Below are 14,402 nucleotides of genomic sequence, written 5' to 3' on the forward strand. Positions count from 1 at the left end.
GGGCTGCAATAGTTAGAGATACAGCTGTATATTTACTGATAAAAAACCAAATACAATTTACTGATTGCTATATTTTAAAGTGTTTATTGTATTTCAGTAAACATTTACATTTTTTAAGCTAAAATATATTCAATTATTAAGTTACCAGATTTTAAAATAACGTTATATAAAGTTTAATATAGTCATTTAAATATTTTTTAATTTCAAGATATTTTCTAAATGTAGCTATTTTATTTTTTTAAATATGCATAAGGCAAAGCTCTTTACAACTAGAGAAATACCACAGAACAAGTGCAAGTTATAGTAGCCTTTAGTGGGTGCATTGTGTATTTATTCTTAAGAAAATATTTTCACATTTTATCTTTTTAATTGAAAATATTTAGATTATTTTCAAAGGATATGTTCAATATGAATACCTTTAAATTATCTAAATTATAGTGCAATCCTATTATAACCATTATATTGAATTTACTATTTTTGTAGATATTATTATTGTATCTCAGTAATTTTTTATATTTTTTATTTGGTCCTTGTATTTTTGAAAAATAAGAGGTCTGCCCTAGCATTAGGGTTAGCTCCCTCAACCCTAATGTTTGCAATGTATAAGGCTTTCCCCACTGCCACCATGTCACAATTGCATAGACTGTACAATGTGTATGGACTTGAATGCAGTAGCAACATTTACATATAGCAATGCTCAGGCCATTAGGCACCATAGGAAGGGAGCTACTTTTTTTTTTTTTTGGTATAGAAAAACTATTACACTTTAAAAATAAGGATAAAGTAGTCAGAAGACCACCTTATATTATGATAAATATGCTATATATATATATATATATATATATATATATATATTTTTTTTTTTTTTTTCTCTTGTGTCTTGAAAGATTTGTAATTTTACTAATTCTGTTTCTACTGAAAATGCCAACTAACACGGGTTACAAGGAAACATCAGATGTAACATGATGTGTGAGCAACTGGCGTTTCAACAAATCGAAGAATAATATAAGACGTGACTACAGTAGCAAAGTCACAGTATCTATTAAATAATGTAAAAACAAAGTTTATAAAAAGGTGAGGTATTTCCTCAAGACAATACTTCCTTTCCAAGTGCACTATTATGACATATGAACATCATAGAAGGTCCCCCTTTCCGAGCACTATGAGTCAGAACAGAGAGCAACTATGTAAAAGTAGCTCTACTTTGGCATACTCAACCCAACTGTGGATTACAAAGTTGGCTATTGACATAAAGGGGTTTTCCCTTTTCACCCATCTAAAGCATAGGTTAATAAGTGTTTGATCAATAGAGGTCTGATCTCTACTAATCACAAGAATGGGGTTCTGAGTAGGATCGAGTAGTCATGAAGTGACAGTCAAATATGCAAACAACCTTTCCACTCAAACTCCATAGAACTGCTGAAGATAGCCAAGTGTTGTAAAGACACGGATATGTGGGCACAATCGCAAAATTGGTTACTGATGTATTTGTGCCCAGATCAAGACAAGCCCTATTCAGTTCAGTGACCTGAGAGTAGTCACGTAGTGACTACTCTCCAGTCATTTTCTGAGCGCATTGTGAATTTTAGCTTGGACTGAAAATCCTGATTTGCTGCGCCAGTCAGTCTGAGACAAAACTTTACATTCAGAAAATGACCTAAAAGGTATTCAATAGCAATGTATGCCAAATGTGGCTTTCCCTAGTGCTGGGGATTCGCTACTCACTGGGCTGGCTTCTCTTTATAAAGAAACTACCTTTATTAGAGGAGTGTTTTTAAAAAAAAATATATTTTATGTGCTCATCTCTACCTCTACTTTCATTTGTTAACAGACTCAAAATGACCCTCACCGAAATCCTCAGTGCTTCTGACATTGCTGCTGCCCTGAGGGAGTGCCAAGGTAAAGTTCCATATTGTTACAGATTATTAGTTTTTATACCATAAAGTAAAGCAACATTACGATATATTGATGATGTTCAAAGGGGTACTCCGCTGCTCAGCGTTTGGAACAAACTGTTCCGAACGCTGGAGCCGGGAGCTTGTGATGTCATAGCCCTGCCCCCTCATGATGTCACACCCTGCCCCCTCAATGCAAGTCTATGGAAGGCTGTCATGCCCCCTCCCATAGACTTGCATTGAGAGGGCGGGGTGTGACAGCATGAGGGGGCAGGGCTATGATGTCACGAGCTCCCGGCGCCAGCGTTCGGAACAGTTTGTTCCAAACGCTGAGCAGGGGAGTACCCCTTTAAGGATTGATTCAATCCACTTTTGAGCCTTCTGTCCGAGGTCTATGTCAGGAGGAACAGGAGGATTTCCAAACAAATACCACTGAGGAAGAGTGTGATCTATGAGATTTTTGGTGGTTGACAGAACGGAACACCTAATCAGGCACATTAATTGTACATGTGTAGTATACTATAAAACTTTTTTTTTTTTTGTAAATTCTTTCTTTTATTTTTTTGCTTTCTTTCATTTTTACCAATGAACATATACCTTAAACATTCCAAAGACTGTATGTGGTTTATTGAACATGCTGCTGTTTTATGTATAATAATAATAATATATAATAATTTGTGTCAATATTGTTAAGTGTTGTAGCAGGCTCTAATAGCACTAGTGTAAATTCCTATTGGCAGCCTTGCCCTACTAAAGGAGCTGTACACTATAATATGGTTTCAAAACATTCTGGATTTTTATTACCCCAATCCTTGCTGCCAGAAAGGGTCTAACAGTGGCTTATTCCCATCTCTCTATTTAAAGCAGTGTTAAATTGGACCTGTAGACTCTTTGTAAAAAAAACAAGATAGATCACATATCTGTTTATAGTATGGTTATCACCTACCCGCTCCTCCCACACACACCACTTTGAAGACATAGAGCTCTATATTCCCTTTGACTGTCTTGCAACGCCATTAGATAGGCTGGGATGGTGTTAAACAGTGCGAAGCATTTGTACGCTGTACTGGGATAGAGGGGCATGCATACTAAATACCATCCTAGTACAGCGCACACATGCCGCACACAGTATAATGCCAATTCTGCCATCTGACAGAGTAGCTAGATCGTATGATGGGCTAACTAGACTAAAGGTCCTCTTTAAAGTTGAAGTTGGGTGAAATAGTTACCAGCTGAACAAGAACTTGGCTAAAAGGTATTGAGAATGTATGGCTCTTTGAAGGACCACTCCAGGCACACTTGATTCACTGACTTATGTTTAGTATCTTTAATCTACTCTGACCTATTGAGCCCCACACATTGATCGGTGAATCAGTTTCAACTGAAGGGTTTCTATCAGGGGTTACTTCACCGCTAGACACCCCAGTCATCTGGTTGAACAAACTCCGCTCCGTGCCGGATGACTGCTAATCACAGCTGCCACGTCTTCTCCATTCATGTCTATGGGAGGAGGCATGATGGCATTGTTCTAGCTGTCATGCCCCCTCCCATAGACATGAATGAAGGGGGCATGACGTCACGATCATGGAAGCTCCAGGCTTCGGTGACTGTAGCGCTGCAGCGCGGGCCCAGAGATGGCGGGGGGTCCCAGCGGCTGGAACCCTGCGTTCAGACATGTTATCCCCTATCCTTTAGATAACATGCCTAGGGGTGGAGTACCCCTTTAAAGTATCTCAGATCTTCAACATTATTCCTATTATTCACAAAATTGACCATGATTGGAAATAGCTGTCTTGCATTTATACTAGGTAAAGGTACAAAACTTACTTTAGTATATATTTTTTTCTGTGTTTTTCAGCTCCTGACTCCTTCAATTATAAAAAATTCTTCCAAACCTGTGGGCTGACTAAAAAGACAGCCACCCAAGTGAAAGAGGTCTTCCGGATTGTAGATAATGATCAGAGCGGGTTTGTTGAAGTGGAAGAGCTCAAGTAAGCCCTACCAGTAATGATAACCAGAATGCTTCTAATACCCAAATGTCATGCCTTTGACAGTCTTCTTTACTGCAATACTCCATTGCTGACATGGCATAAATTGCTTTTAGGGCACAATGGACGTGTTTCTTAAAGGGGTAGCCCAGTGCTGAAAAACTTATCCCCTATCCTAAGGATAGGGGATAAGTTTCAGATCACGGGGGTCCGACCACTGGGGGCCCCATGCGATCTCCTGTATGGGGCCCCGGCAGCCCGAAGAAAGGGGGTGTGTTGACCACCGCACGAAGCGGTGGCTGACACGCCCCCTCACTACAACTCTATGGCAGAGCCGGAGAGCTGCCTTAGGCAATCTCCGGCTCTGCCATAGCGATGTATTGAGCGGGAGTGTCGGCCACCGCTATCTGGCCAGCGAGTCAGGGCCCCGTACAGGAGATCATGGGGGGCCCCAGCGGTCGGACTTCCCGCGATCTGAACATTATCCCCTATCCTTAGGATAGGGGATACATTTTTCAGGACTGAACTACTCCTTTAAAGGAGTACTTCAGCGCAAAATAACTTATCCCCTATCCAAAGGGGATAAGTTATAGATCGCGGGGGGGGGGGGGGGGGTCCGAGCTCTGGTGCCCCCCAGGATCTCCTGGACGGGGCCGCGGCAGTCTGCCGGAAGTGAAGTTTCGTCCCCAGCAGAAAGCAGTGGCAGACATCTCTATGGGATTCATGGAGGGGGCGTGTCGGCCGCTGCATCATGCGGGGACGGAACACCCCCTTTCCTGTATAGTGCCGCGGCCCCGCACCGAAGATCTCGGGGGGCCCCATCACTCGGACCCCCCGCAATCTATAACCTATCCCCTATCTGAAGGATAGGGGATAAGTAATTTTGCACTATAGATGTCCTTTAATGAAAATATCCTTCTTTAGACAAGCTTCATTTATTGACATGTACAAAAGCTGTTAAAATTATATAAAGGTGTTGCTTTGAATAATACAAGAACATAAGACTTTCTTAGTTTGTAGTTTATATAGTGTAGATTGAAGGGTGTCATGTACAAAATACCAAATCAGAAAGCTGAGCACAAAGTCAGAGACTATACAGAGACAGGATGAGTCAGGGGAGACATACTGTGTCCCTTACAGTACTGTGTGTGGCAGCGACAGAATGGGGCAGGATAAAAAATGGATCAACTTTGCCCACAAAGTGCAACTGTTCATACCCCACATTCATACTGTCGAAAAGGAATCCAGCTCACCCCTCAAGTGCACGGCAAGGCACACAGTATGCAGAAGAAAACGATGATCCAGCACTTGGAAACGATAGCTTTACATCACTTGAAAGAATGTGCTCGAAACGCGTCTGTTGGTATGGTCGGTTTTAACAGTGTCAAGTGATCTTCAATATAGCTATCATTTCCAAGTGCTGGATCATCGTTTTCTTCTGCCCATATTCATACTCTCCAGACACCTAATGATAGGCAATGTCCAAATAAGTAACAGCCCCCAACAGCTGACATTGGCCACATTACGTATTCACAACTTTGTAAGGAACAGCTAGATCTGCTTCGATAATAGGTATTAGCCTCCCATCGGACTTTCATGTATAATGTTGGGTCCTTGTGCTAAAATAAAAAAATAAAATATAGGCTTTCCCCCAACATTCTGCACTCAATACTCCATAATGACATCAGTGAAATCAGAATGTTATGAATCTTTACTAATCTACTGAAAAGGAAAAACTAAAATATAGCATTGACATAAGTATTTAGATCTTTAACGCAGGACTCAGATGAAGCCCCTTTGGCAGAGATTACGGCCTCCAGTCTTCTTGGGGATGAGGCCACAAGGTTTACACACTTGGATTTGAGGATTTTCTTCCATTCTTCTCTGTAGATCCTCTCAAGCTTTGTCAGGTTGGATGAGCATCGTCTGGGAAAGATATTTTCAGGTCTCTCCAGAGATGTTAGATTAGGTTCAAGTCAGGGTTCTGGCTGGGCCACTCAAGGACAGGGAGTTGTCCCTATACCATTCATTTGTTTTCTTGGCTGTGTGCCCAGTCTGAGGCCCAGAGGACTCAAGATTAGATTTTCATTATTCCAAGATTATTCCAGGAAAAAACTTTATATATATATATATATATATATATATATATATATATATATATCAAATGGCTTCAGAAAGTTAAACAGATTTGTAAATTACTTCTATTAAAAAATCTTAATCCTTCCAGTGCTTATCAGCTGCTGAAATTGAGTTATTCTTTTCTGTCTAACTACTCTCTGATGGCACCTGTCTCGGGAGCTGTCCAGAGTAGGAGCGAATCCCATAGTAAACCTCTTATGCTATTGACAGTTCCTGAGACAGACAGAGGTGCCAGCAGAGAGCACTGTTGTCAGACAGAAAAGAACTCAACTTCAGCAGCTGATAACTATTGGAAGGATTAAGATCTTTTAATAGAGGTCATTTACAAATCTGTTTAACTTTCTGGAGCCAGTTTTTTCCTGGAATACCCCATCTGCTCCACTAAGCTTTTCCTCCACCCTGACCAGTCTCGCTGTCCCAGACACTGAAAGACACCTTTAACCCCTTAATGACGAGCGCCGTAAATGTACGTCCTGGTGAGGTGGTACTTAACGCACCAGGACGTACATTTACGTCCTAAGCATAACCGCGAGCATCGGAGCGATGCCCGGATCATGCGCTGATCGCAGCCAGGGACTGAACAGTATTAGCAATCAAGTGATTGCTATAAATAGACCCCTATGAGGACTATTAAAGTGCAAAAATAAAAGTAAAAAAATAAAGTAAAAAAATGTGAAAACCCCCCTCCTCCAATAAAAACGTAAATTGTCTCATTTTCCCTATTTCACCCCCAAAAATTGTTAAAAAAATATTTTATATACATATTTGGTATCGCCGTGTGCGTAAATATCTGAACTATTAAAATAAAATGTTAATGATACCGTAAAGTGAACGAAGTGAATGTAAAAAAAAAATTTGATGCTTTTCTATAACATTTTATTCCCAATTTTTTTAAATAAAAAATGGATTAACCCCTTTAGGACACATGACGTACTGGAACGTCATGTGTCCGCTCCCGATCTATAACGCGGGGCCACGGCGTGGCCCCGCATCATAGTGGGTCGGGCCTGGCCTAATAGGCTAATGGCTAATAGCGCGCGGCATTGATCGCTGTGCCACGCGCTATTAACCCTTTAGTGAAACCATGAGGGTCCCTACCTGCCTCCTCGCTGTCCAATCGCCGAATGACTGCTCAGTGCCTGAGATCCAGGCATGAGCAGTCAAGCGGCAGAATCATCGATCACTGGTTTCTTATGAGAAACCAGTGATCAATGTGAAAGATCAGTGTGTGCACTGTTATAGGTCTCTATGGGAGCTATAACACTGCAAAAAAAAAATTTGAAAAAAAAAAAGTGAATAATTATCATTTAACCCCTTCCCTATTAAAAGTTTGCATCACCCCCCTTTTCCCATAAAAAAAAACACAGTGTAAATAAAAATAAACATATATGGTATTGCCACATGCGGAAATGTCCGAATTATAAAAATATATCGTTAATTAAACCGCACGGTCAATGGCGTGCGCGCAAAAAAATTCCAAAGTCCAAAATAGTGCATCTTTGGTCACTTTTTATATCATGAAAAAATGAATAAAAAGCGATCAATAAGTCCTATGAATGCAAAAATGATACCGTTAAAAACTTCAGATCACGGCACAAAAAATTAGCCCTCATACTGCCCCATACACGGAAAAATAAAAAAGTTATAGGGGTCAGAAATTACCATTTTAAACTTATTAATTTTCCTGCATGAAGTTATGATTTTTTCCAGAAGTACGACAAATCAAACCTATATAAGTAGGGTATCATTTTAAGCGTATGGACCTACAGAATAAAGATAAGGTGTCATTTTTACCGAAAAATGTACTACGTAGAAAAGGAAGCCCCCAAAAGTTACAAAACTGCGGGTTTTTTTTAGGTGCAAAATTGAAAGAGTTGTGATTTTTTAAAGGTAAGGAGCAAAAAACGAAAATGCAAAAACAGAAAAAACCCCCGTCCTTAAGGGATTAAAAGTTCTATATAAGCAAATATGGTATCAATAAAAAGTACAGATCATGGCGCAAAAAATGAGCCCTCATACCGCCGCTTATACAGAAGAATGAAAAAGTCATAGGTCTTCAAAATAGGGGGATTTTAAACATACTAATTTGGTTACAAAGTTAGCGATTTTTTTTAAGCGCAACAGTAATAGAAAAGTAGGTTATCATGGGTATCATTTTAATCATATTGACCCAAAGAATAAAGAACACACGTCATTTTTACCGTAAATTGTATGACGTGAAAACAAAACCTCCCAAAATTAGAAAAATTGCGGTTTTCTTTTTAATTTCACCACACAAATAGTATTTTTTTGGTTGCGCCATACATTTAATGGTAAAGTGAGTGATGGCGTTGCAACGGACAACTGGTCATGCAAAAAACAAGCCCTCATACTAGTCTGTGGATGAAAATACAAAAGAGTTATGATTTTTTGAAGGCGAGGAGGAACAAACGAAAACGTAAAAATTTTATTGTCTGCATCCTTAAGGCCCAAATGTGCTGCGTCCTTAAGGGGTTAAAGGGGTACTCCGGTGAAAAACTTTTTTTTTTTTAAATCAACTGGTGCCAGAAAGTTAAACAGATTTGTAAATTACTTCTATAAAAAAAATCTTAATCCTTCATGTACTTATTAGCTGCTGAATACTACAGCGGAAATTCTTTTCTTTTTGAAACACAGAACTGTCTGATGACATCACAAACACAGTGCTCTCTGCTGACATCTCTGTCCATTTTATGAACTGTCCAGAACAGCATATGTTTGCTATGGGGATTTCCGTTTACCCTGGACAGTTCCTAAAATGGACAGAGATGTCAGCAGAGAGCACTGTGCTCATGATGTCAGCAGACAGCTCTGTGTTTCAAACGGAAAATAATTTCCACTGTAGTATTCAGCAGCTAATAAGAACAGGAAGGATTAAGATCTTTTAATAGAAGTGATTTACAAATCTGTTTAACTTTCTGGCACCAGTTGATTAAAAAAAAAAAAAAAAAAAAAAAAGCACGATGCTGACACCACGCTTCACTGTAGGGAAGGTATTGGCCAGATGATGAACATTGCCTAGTTTTCTCAACATATGACACTTAAAATCGAGGACAAAAAGTTCAGTGTTGGTTTCATCAGACGAGAGTGTCTTGTTTTCCGCAGTCTGGGAGTCCTTTAGGGGCTGTTTTGCAAACTCCAGGTAATTGTGGTGGCTACTGTGCTTTTGGGAACATTCAGTGCAGCAGAAAACTTTGTACCCTTTTCCAGATCTGTGCCTACAAAGAATCCTGTCTCTGAGCTCTACAGGCAGTTCTTTTGACCTTATCGCTTTATCTTTCCTCTGTCATACATTGTTATATGTGAGACCTTATATGGACAGGGCTGTGTCTTTTTAAATCATGTCCAATCATCTGAATTTACCACAGGCTCAATACAATAAAGATGTCAAAACATCTCTCTTTTCATATTCTTATTATGGGGTATTAAAGTGGTACTCCACTGGAAAACATTTTATTTTATATCAACTGGTGACAGAAAGTTATACAGATTTGTAAATTACTTCTATTTAAATATCTTAATCCTTCCAGTACTTATAAGCTGCTGTATACTAGAGGAAGTTCTTTTCTTTTTGAATTTCCTTTCTGTCTGACCACAGTGCTCTCTGCTGCCACCTCTGTCCATGTCAGGAACTCTCCAGAGCAGGAGAGATCTGCTATGGGGATTTGCTTCTACTCTGGACAGTTCCTAAAATGTACAGAGGTGTCAGTAGAGAGCACTGTGCTAGTGATGTCAGCAGAGAGCTCTGTGTTCCAAAAAGAAAATAACTTCCTGTGGAGCATATAGCAGCTGATGAGTACTGGAAGGATTAAGATTTTAACATCGAAGTAATTTACAAATCTGTTTAACTTTCTCGCAACAGATAATAAAAAAATAATGTTTTCCAGCGGAGTACCCCTTTAAGTGCAGATTGACATTTTCTTCAATTTATTTAAGCACAAGTCTGTAACATAACAAAATGTGATAAAAGTGAAAGGGTCTGAAGAATTTCTTAATACATTGTATATTGTGACAGTGGGGCAGCGGAAACAGACAGGAAATCTTATCTTAGAAGATTTTTCCTGTTGTCTTAAGCTCTTCTTTCCTTTTTCTTAAAGTTGAAATCATTTTTTATTGTTTTATCCTAGGTTCTTCCTCCAGCGTTTTGACTCAAGCGCCAGAGTGCTGACTACCACAGAAACTAGAGACTTTATGGCTGCCGCTGACCATGATGGGGATGGGAAAATCGGAGCTGATGGTGAGCAGCACAATGATGATGTATATGAATATAATTCTAATATTGTGAATTTAACATTACAGTCATCTTAGGCATACTTACTTAGGTTACTTGTCAATTAGTGATGCCAGGGCACCGTTAGCCTGTTTCAAGGTTGGAGACAGCTTCTCCTGGGCCAGATACGAGGGGTAAGAAACACACCGACGTTGGGCTACAGATGACTGTCTTTTACTAAGCAGGTGTAGATGGAACAACACACAGTACGAAGCAGAGTAGAAGGGATGCAGTGTAACCCTTGGGAGCCCTGTTGCTTTGCTGGAACTTATGATGCTTTTCACCCACTTGAATTACAGAGATTTGAGACTTGAAGATATCCCACCTGACTAGGGTTCTGACAAGGTCCAATTACAAACACCGCCAGGGCTTGACTCACCACTGTACAGTGAACACTTGCAGAATGGCGGGGCTGACTTGAGAAGATATTTTCTGTAGGCTTCCCTCAGGATTCTCCACACACAACATCACCTCCATTCCACACTGTACTCCACCTTAACTCAGCTTAGACTGGACTGGAGCAACTCCTCCCCCCTACACTATATACATGAGAATTTAGGGGTTCCCATTGGGCAGACAAGATCACCTGGTTACTACTGCATCTCTTGCTTAAAGGTACAGTACATAAATAACATAAAATACAGTGAATATAATAAAATGCTTAAACATAGTAAACACCGTAAACATGATAACAGTGGGCTTAAAACAAGAGCAGCAGGAGATCCCCAGCCCACAGGACAGCCTTTGGTACTGGGACACCACATTTGTAGCTACTCTCTGTTCTGGGTACATAAAGGTCCGGAACATTAAAACAGTTTTCTTGGTTAGAAAACCCATAGGGGGGGAATAATCAATAGCTTTTGTGTAGGTTTTGGCGACAAAGTTTTGTAGACCACTGTAACCACTTGTTTGCACAAAAATGTACAATTTTTTCTGCGATTTGCAACAAAATGTTTGACTTTCCTACACTAGTTTTCCGGTGATAGCATTGATCCCCCCTGTCAATGTCAATATTCATATTAAAAATAAGAGCAAACAGAAAGAGGTCCGCAGTTGAGCAGGGGGACACTTTGTGAAAAGTTTATTCTTAAGAAACATAGGGACTACTTGAAGTAAACAACTGCTTTCTTTAATAGTGTATTTGAAAAATCAGTTGTTTCCCTTAAAGCGAATCTGTCACATGAAAAATGCATATAAAACTAAAGGCACTATAACATACTCTTCAGTAAGAGGATACAAATGATTCCTGTGAGCATTTGTTTATTTCCTAGAAATAAGCATTTTCTGCAGAGTCAGAGAGGAGTGATGTACTGACAGACAGGGATTTACAACACAGAGGCACTGAGGCCCAGGAAAGCCTAGGTCACACCTTTCTGCCTCACTCCAAGGATTCACAGGTATCATCTGTATCCTCTTATTAAAGGAGTAGTCCAGTCCTGAAAAAGGTATCCCCTATCCTAAGAATAAGGCATAAGTTTCAGATAGCGGGAGGTCCGACTGCTGGGACCCCGCACGATCTATCGTATGGGGCCCCGGCTCTCCGGCCCTAAAGTGTGTCGACCACCGCACGTAGCAGCGGCCAACACGCCCCCTCAATACAGCGCTATGGCAGAGCTGGAGATTGCCAAAGGCAGCAGTCCGGCTCTGCCATAGAGTTGTATAGAGGGGGCGTGTCAGCCGCCGCTTTGTGCGGTGGTAGACACACCCCCTTTCTGCGGGCTGCCTGGGCCCCGTACGGGAGATTGCGGGGGTCCCTGTGGTCGGACCCCCCACTATCTAAAACTTATGCCTTATCCTTAGGATAGGGGATATGTTTTTCAGGACTGGACTACTCCATTAAAGAGTATGTTACAGTGCCTTAATTTTCATAAGCATTTTTTTATGTGACAGATCCGCTTCAAACACGGTGGTGTATGATGTTTTTAAAGGGGACATGTGGCCTCTCCTGTCCTAACTATTTTAGTAAATACATGAATATCCCATAAAACCAAAACAATTCTGAGACATCTTTACTTATAGCTCTGTGTTGTGCCATTCCTATGTTATTCTTTACAGAAATTTTTCCTATATCTAAATAGCCAACTGGGTGTTACCAGCTATGGGGGGGCCGTACGGAATCTGGCACGGTTGGTTCCGGAAAGTCTCAGACAGTGCTGGGACACTCCCCATCTGGTAACACCCAAAAGGCTATTTATTAATTTTATTTATTTATTTCCTTTTTTCGGGGGGGGGGGGGGGGGAAGCTGCCACATTTCTAGTAAGAATACTGTATGTATAATGTGTGGCACGACACAGACCTACTGAAAAGATACTGCACAACTGTTATTTCATGGGGAATACAAGTCGGAAGAGGCCACTTGTCCACCTTGGCCTTTAGTCAAATTTATGATTCTTATAATGTTCTGATAACGGTGTTGGATGCATAATCTCTCTGTCTTCTACACTTGTAGAGTTCCAAGAAATGGTTCATTCTTAAGCAAGATTTGGACTCCAGGCGTGCACACAGCTCAGTGAACTGATCAGGGAAACAAGGACTGTAGTGGCCACAATAATGGCGCATCACATCACATCCATATCATTCCTCAGCAAGGGAACGTAGGAATCAGCTTGGTGGATCGAATGAAATACAGTGTTGTTAAATGTGCAATGTACTGATAGTCACTGAACGTATTGATGGACCAATAAAGCATATACACCTTATATTTGATTGTGTCACTCTGCTTATTGCTTAGTATGGTAGAAGTACAAAAAAAGTGACTCTCACAGAGACATATCCTGTATACTATCCTCCTACAGCAAATGTAGACAACATGGACTGTCTTGGTAAACCTGTATGATAGCCCTAGATCCTCTGCAGAAGAATGCTTTATTATGACATATACATGTTTATAGTAAGCAAATCATACGTACCACAAAAATAATAGAGAAATGAATAGCGTGACAATTGTAAAACCTGTAGCTTTAAAGGGGTACTGCGCTGCTGAGCGTTTGGATCAAAATGTTCCAAACGCTTAGAGGCCGTGCCGTCACGCCCCCTCCCATAGACTTGCATTGAGGGGGTGGGACATGATATCATGAGGGGGCAGGGTTGTGACATCATGCCCCGCCCCCTCAATGTAAGTCTATTAGAGGGGGCGTGACAGCTGCCACGCCCCCTCACATAGACTTGCATTGAGGGGGCGGGGCGTGAAAGCATGAGGGGGCAGGGCTATGATGTCACGAGCTCCCGGCGCCGGCTCTAAGCGTTAGGGACATTTTGTTCCAAACGCTGAGCAGCGGATTACCCCTTTAATATCCGTGTCTGTGTGCAACTGTTTTTTCTGTGCCCCCCTTAGCTTCATTCTTAAAGAGGAACTCCAGAATATAAAAATTGTCCCCCATACTGCCGGCAGTAAAAAAATAAAGATGTACATACCTTCCTCCGCTCCCCCGGGGCCTCCGGTAACCGTCTCCGGTCTCTGACGCGATCCTCTTCCTGCTTGCTGGTGGTCGGCGAGTCATACTGCACTCAGCCAATCACCGGCCGCAGTGAAGTCCCGGCTCGGCCAGCGATAGGCTGAGCGGTAGTGTGAGAACGCTTCAGGACACAAAATTCTTCACTACAAAGGCACCTGCTGCCGAGGCCGAAAAATAAAAACACAAGTCTGATAACCATAATCCAGATCAGGGCTTTTTTACTTGGGTCTAACCAGCCAATCCACCCATGAAGATGCTGGGGCAGTGCCAAACAAATACCACCACGTAGTAACAATACCACCAGGCACTGCACATAATACTCCCTAGAAGGACCCAAAGCAAAACAAGTAGCACAAAATAGCTTCCGAATATTACCACATACCACAATGGAGTAGAAAAGACATCCCAGCAGCATCATCATTATTTCCCCTATGAGTGTCAGTGACATTGCCAGCCATATGATCCTGCCATATTGCCCATGCAAGTGAAACCATATGCTAGTGGTCTCCAACCTGCAGACCTCCAGATGTTGCAAAATTACAACTCCCAGCCCGGACAGCGAGTTGTAGTTTTGCAACATCTGGAGGTCCGCAAGTTGAAGACCACTGCCATATGCCATGCCCCCTGTGATCCATG

General features: G+C 41.2%; 1 protein-coding gene across 1 annotated transcript; it reads left to right on the plus strand.

Annotated features, from left to right (window-relative positions):
• The first annotated feature begins 1,193 nt into the window (after positions 1-1,193).
• On the plus strand, positions 1,194-12,992 carry LOC130284197 (parvalbumin, thymic CPV3-like). The gene is made up of 5 exons (XM_056534311.1): positions 1,194-1,287; positions 1,832-1,899; positions 3,754-3,886; positions 10,168-10,277; positions 12,761-12,992. Exons 2-5 carry the CDS (start codon positions 1,839-1,841, stop codon positions 12,784-12,786), a joined length of 330 nt encoding a protein of 109 aa, XP_056390286.1. The 5' UTR covers positions 1,194-1,287; positions 1,832-1,838; the 3' UTR covers positions 12,787-12,992.
• Positions 12,993-14,402: the final 1,410 nt, after the last annotated feature.

Source organism: Hyla sarda, chromosome 8 (assembly GCF_029499605.1).
Source record: "Hyla sarda isolate aHylSar1 chromosome 8, aHylSar1.hap1, whole genome shotgun sequence".
Lineage (NCBI taxonomy): Eukaryota > Metazoa > Chordata > Amphibia > Anura > Hylidae > Hyla > Hyla sarda.

What these genes read in the sequence shown, in the direction of transcription:
- LOC130284197 (XM_056534311.1), top strand. Translation starts at nt 1,839, where the DNA reads ATGACCCTCACCGAAATCCTCAGTGCTTCTGACATTGCTGCTGCCCTG. An exon ending in GTTGAAGTGGAAGAGCTCAA is followed by an intron (nt 3,887 to 10,167) that starts GTAAGCCCTACC and finishes GTTTTATCCTAG; the next exon opens with GTTCTTCCTCCAGCGTTTTG. An exon ending in TGGGAAAATCGGAGCTGATG is followed by an intron (nt 10,278 to 12,760) that starts GTGAGCAGCACA and finishes CTACACTTGTAG; the next exon opens with AGTTCCAAGAAATGGTTCAT.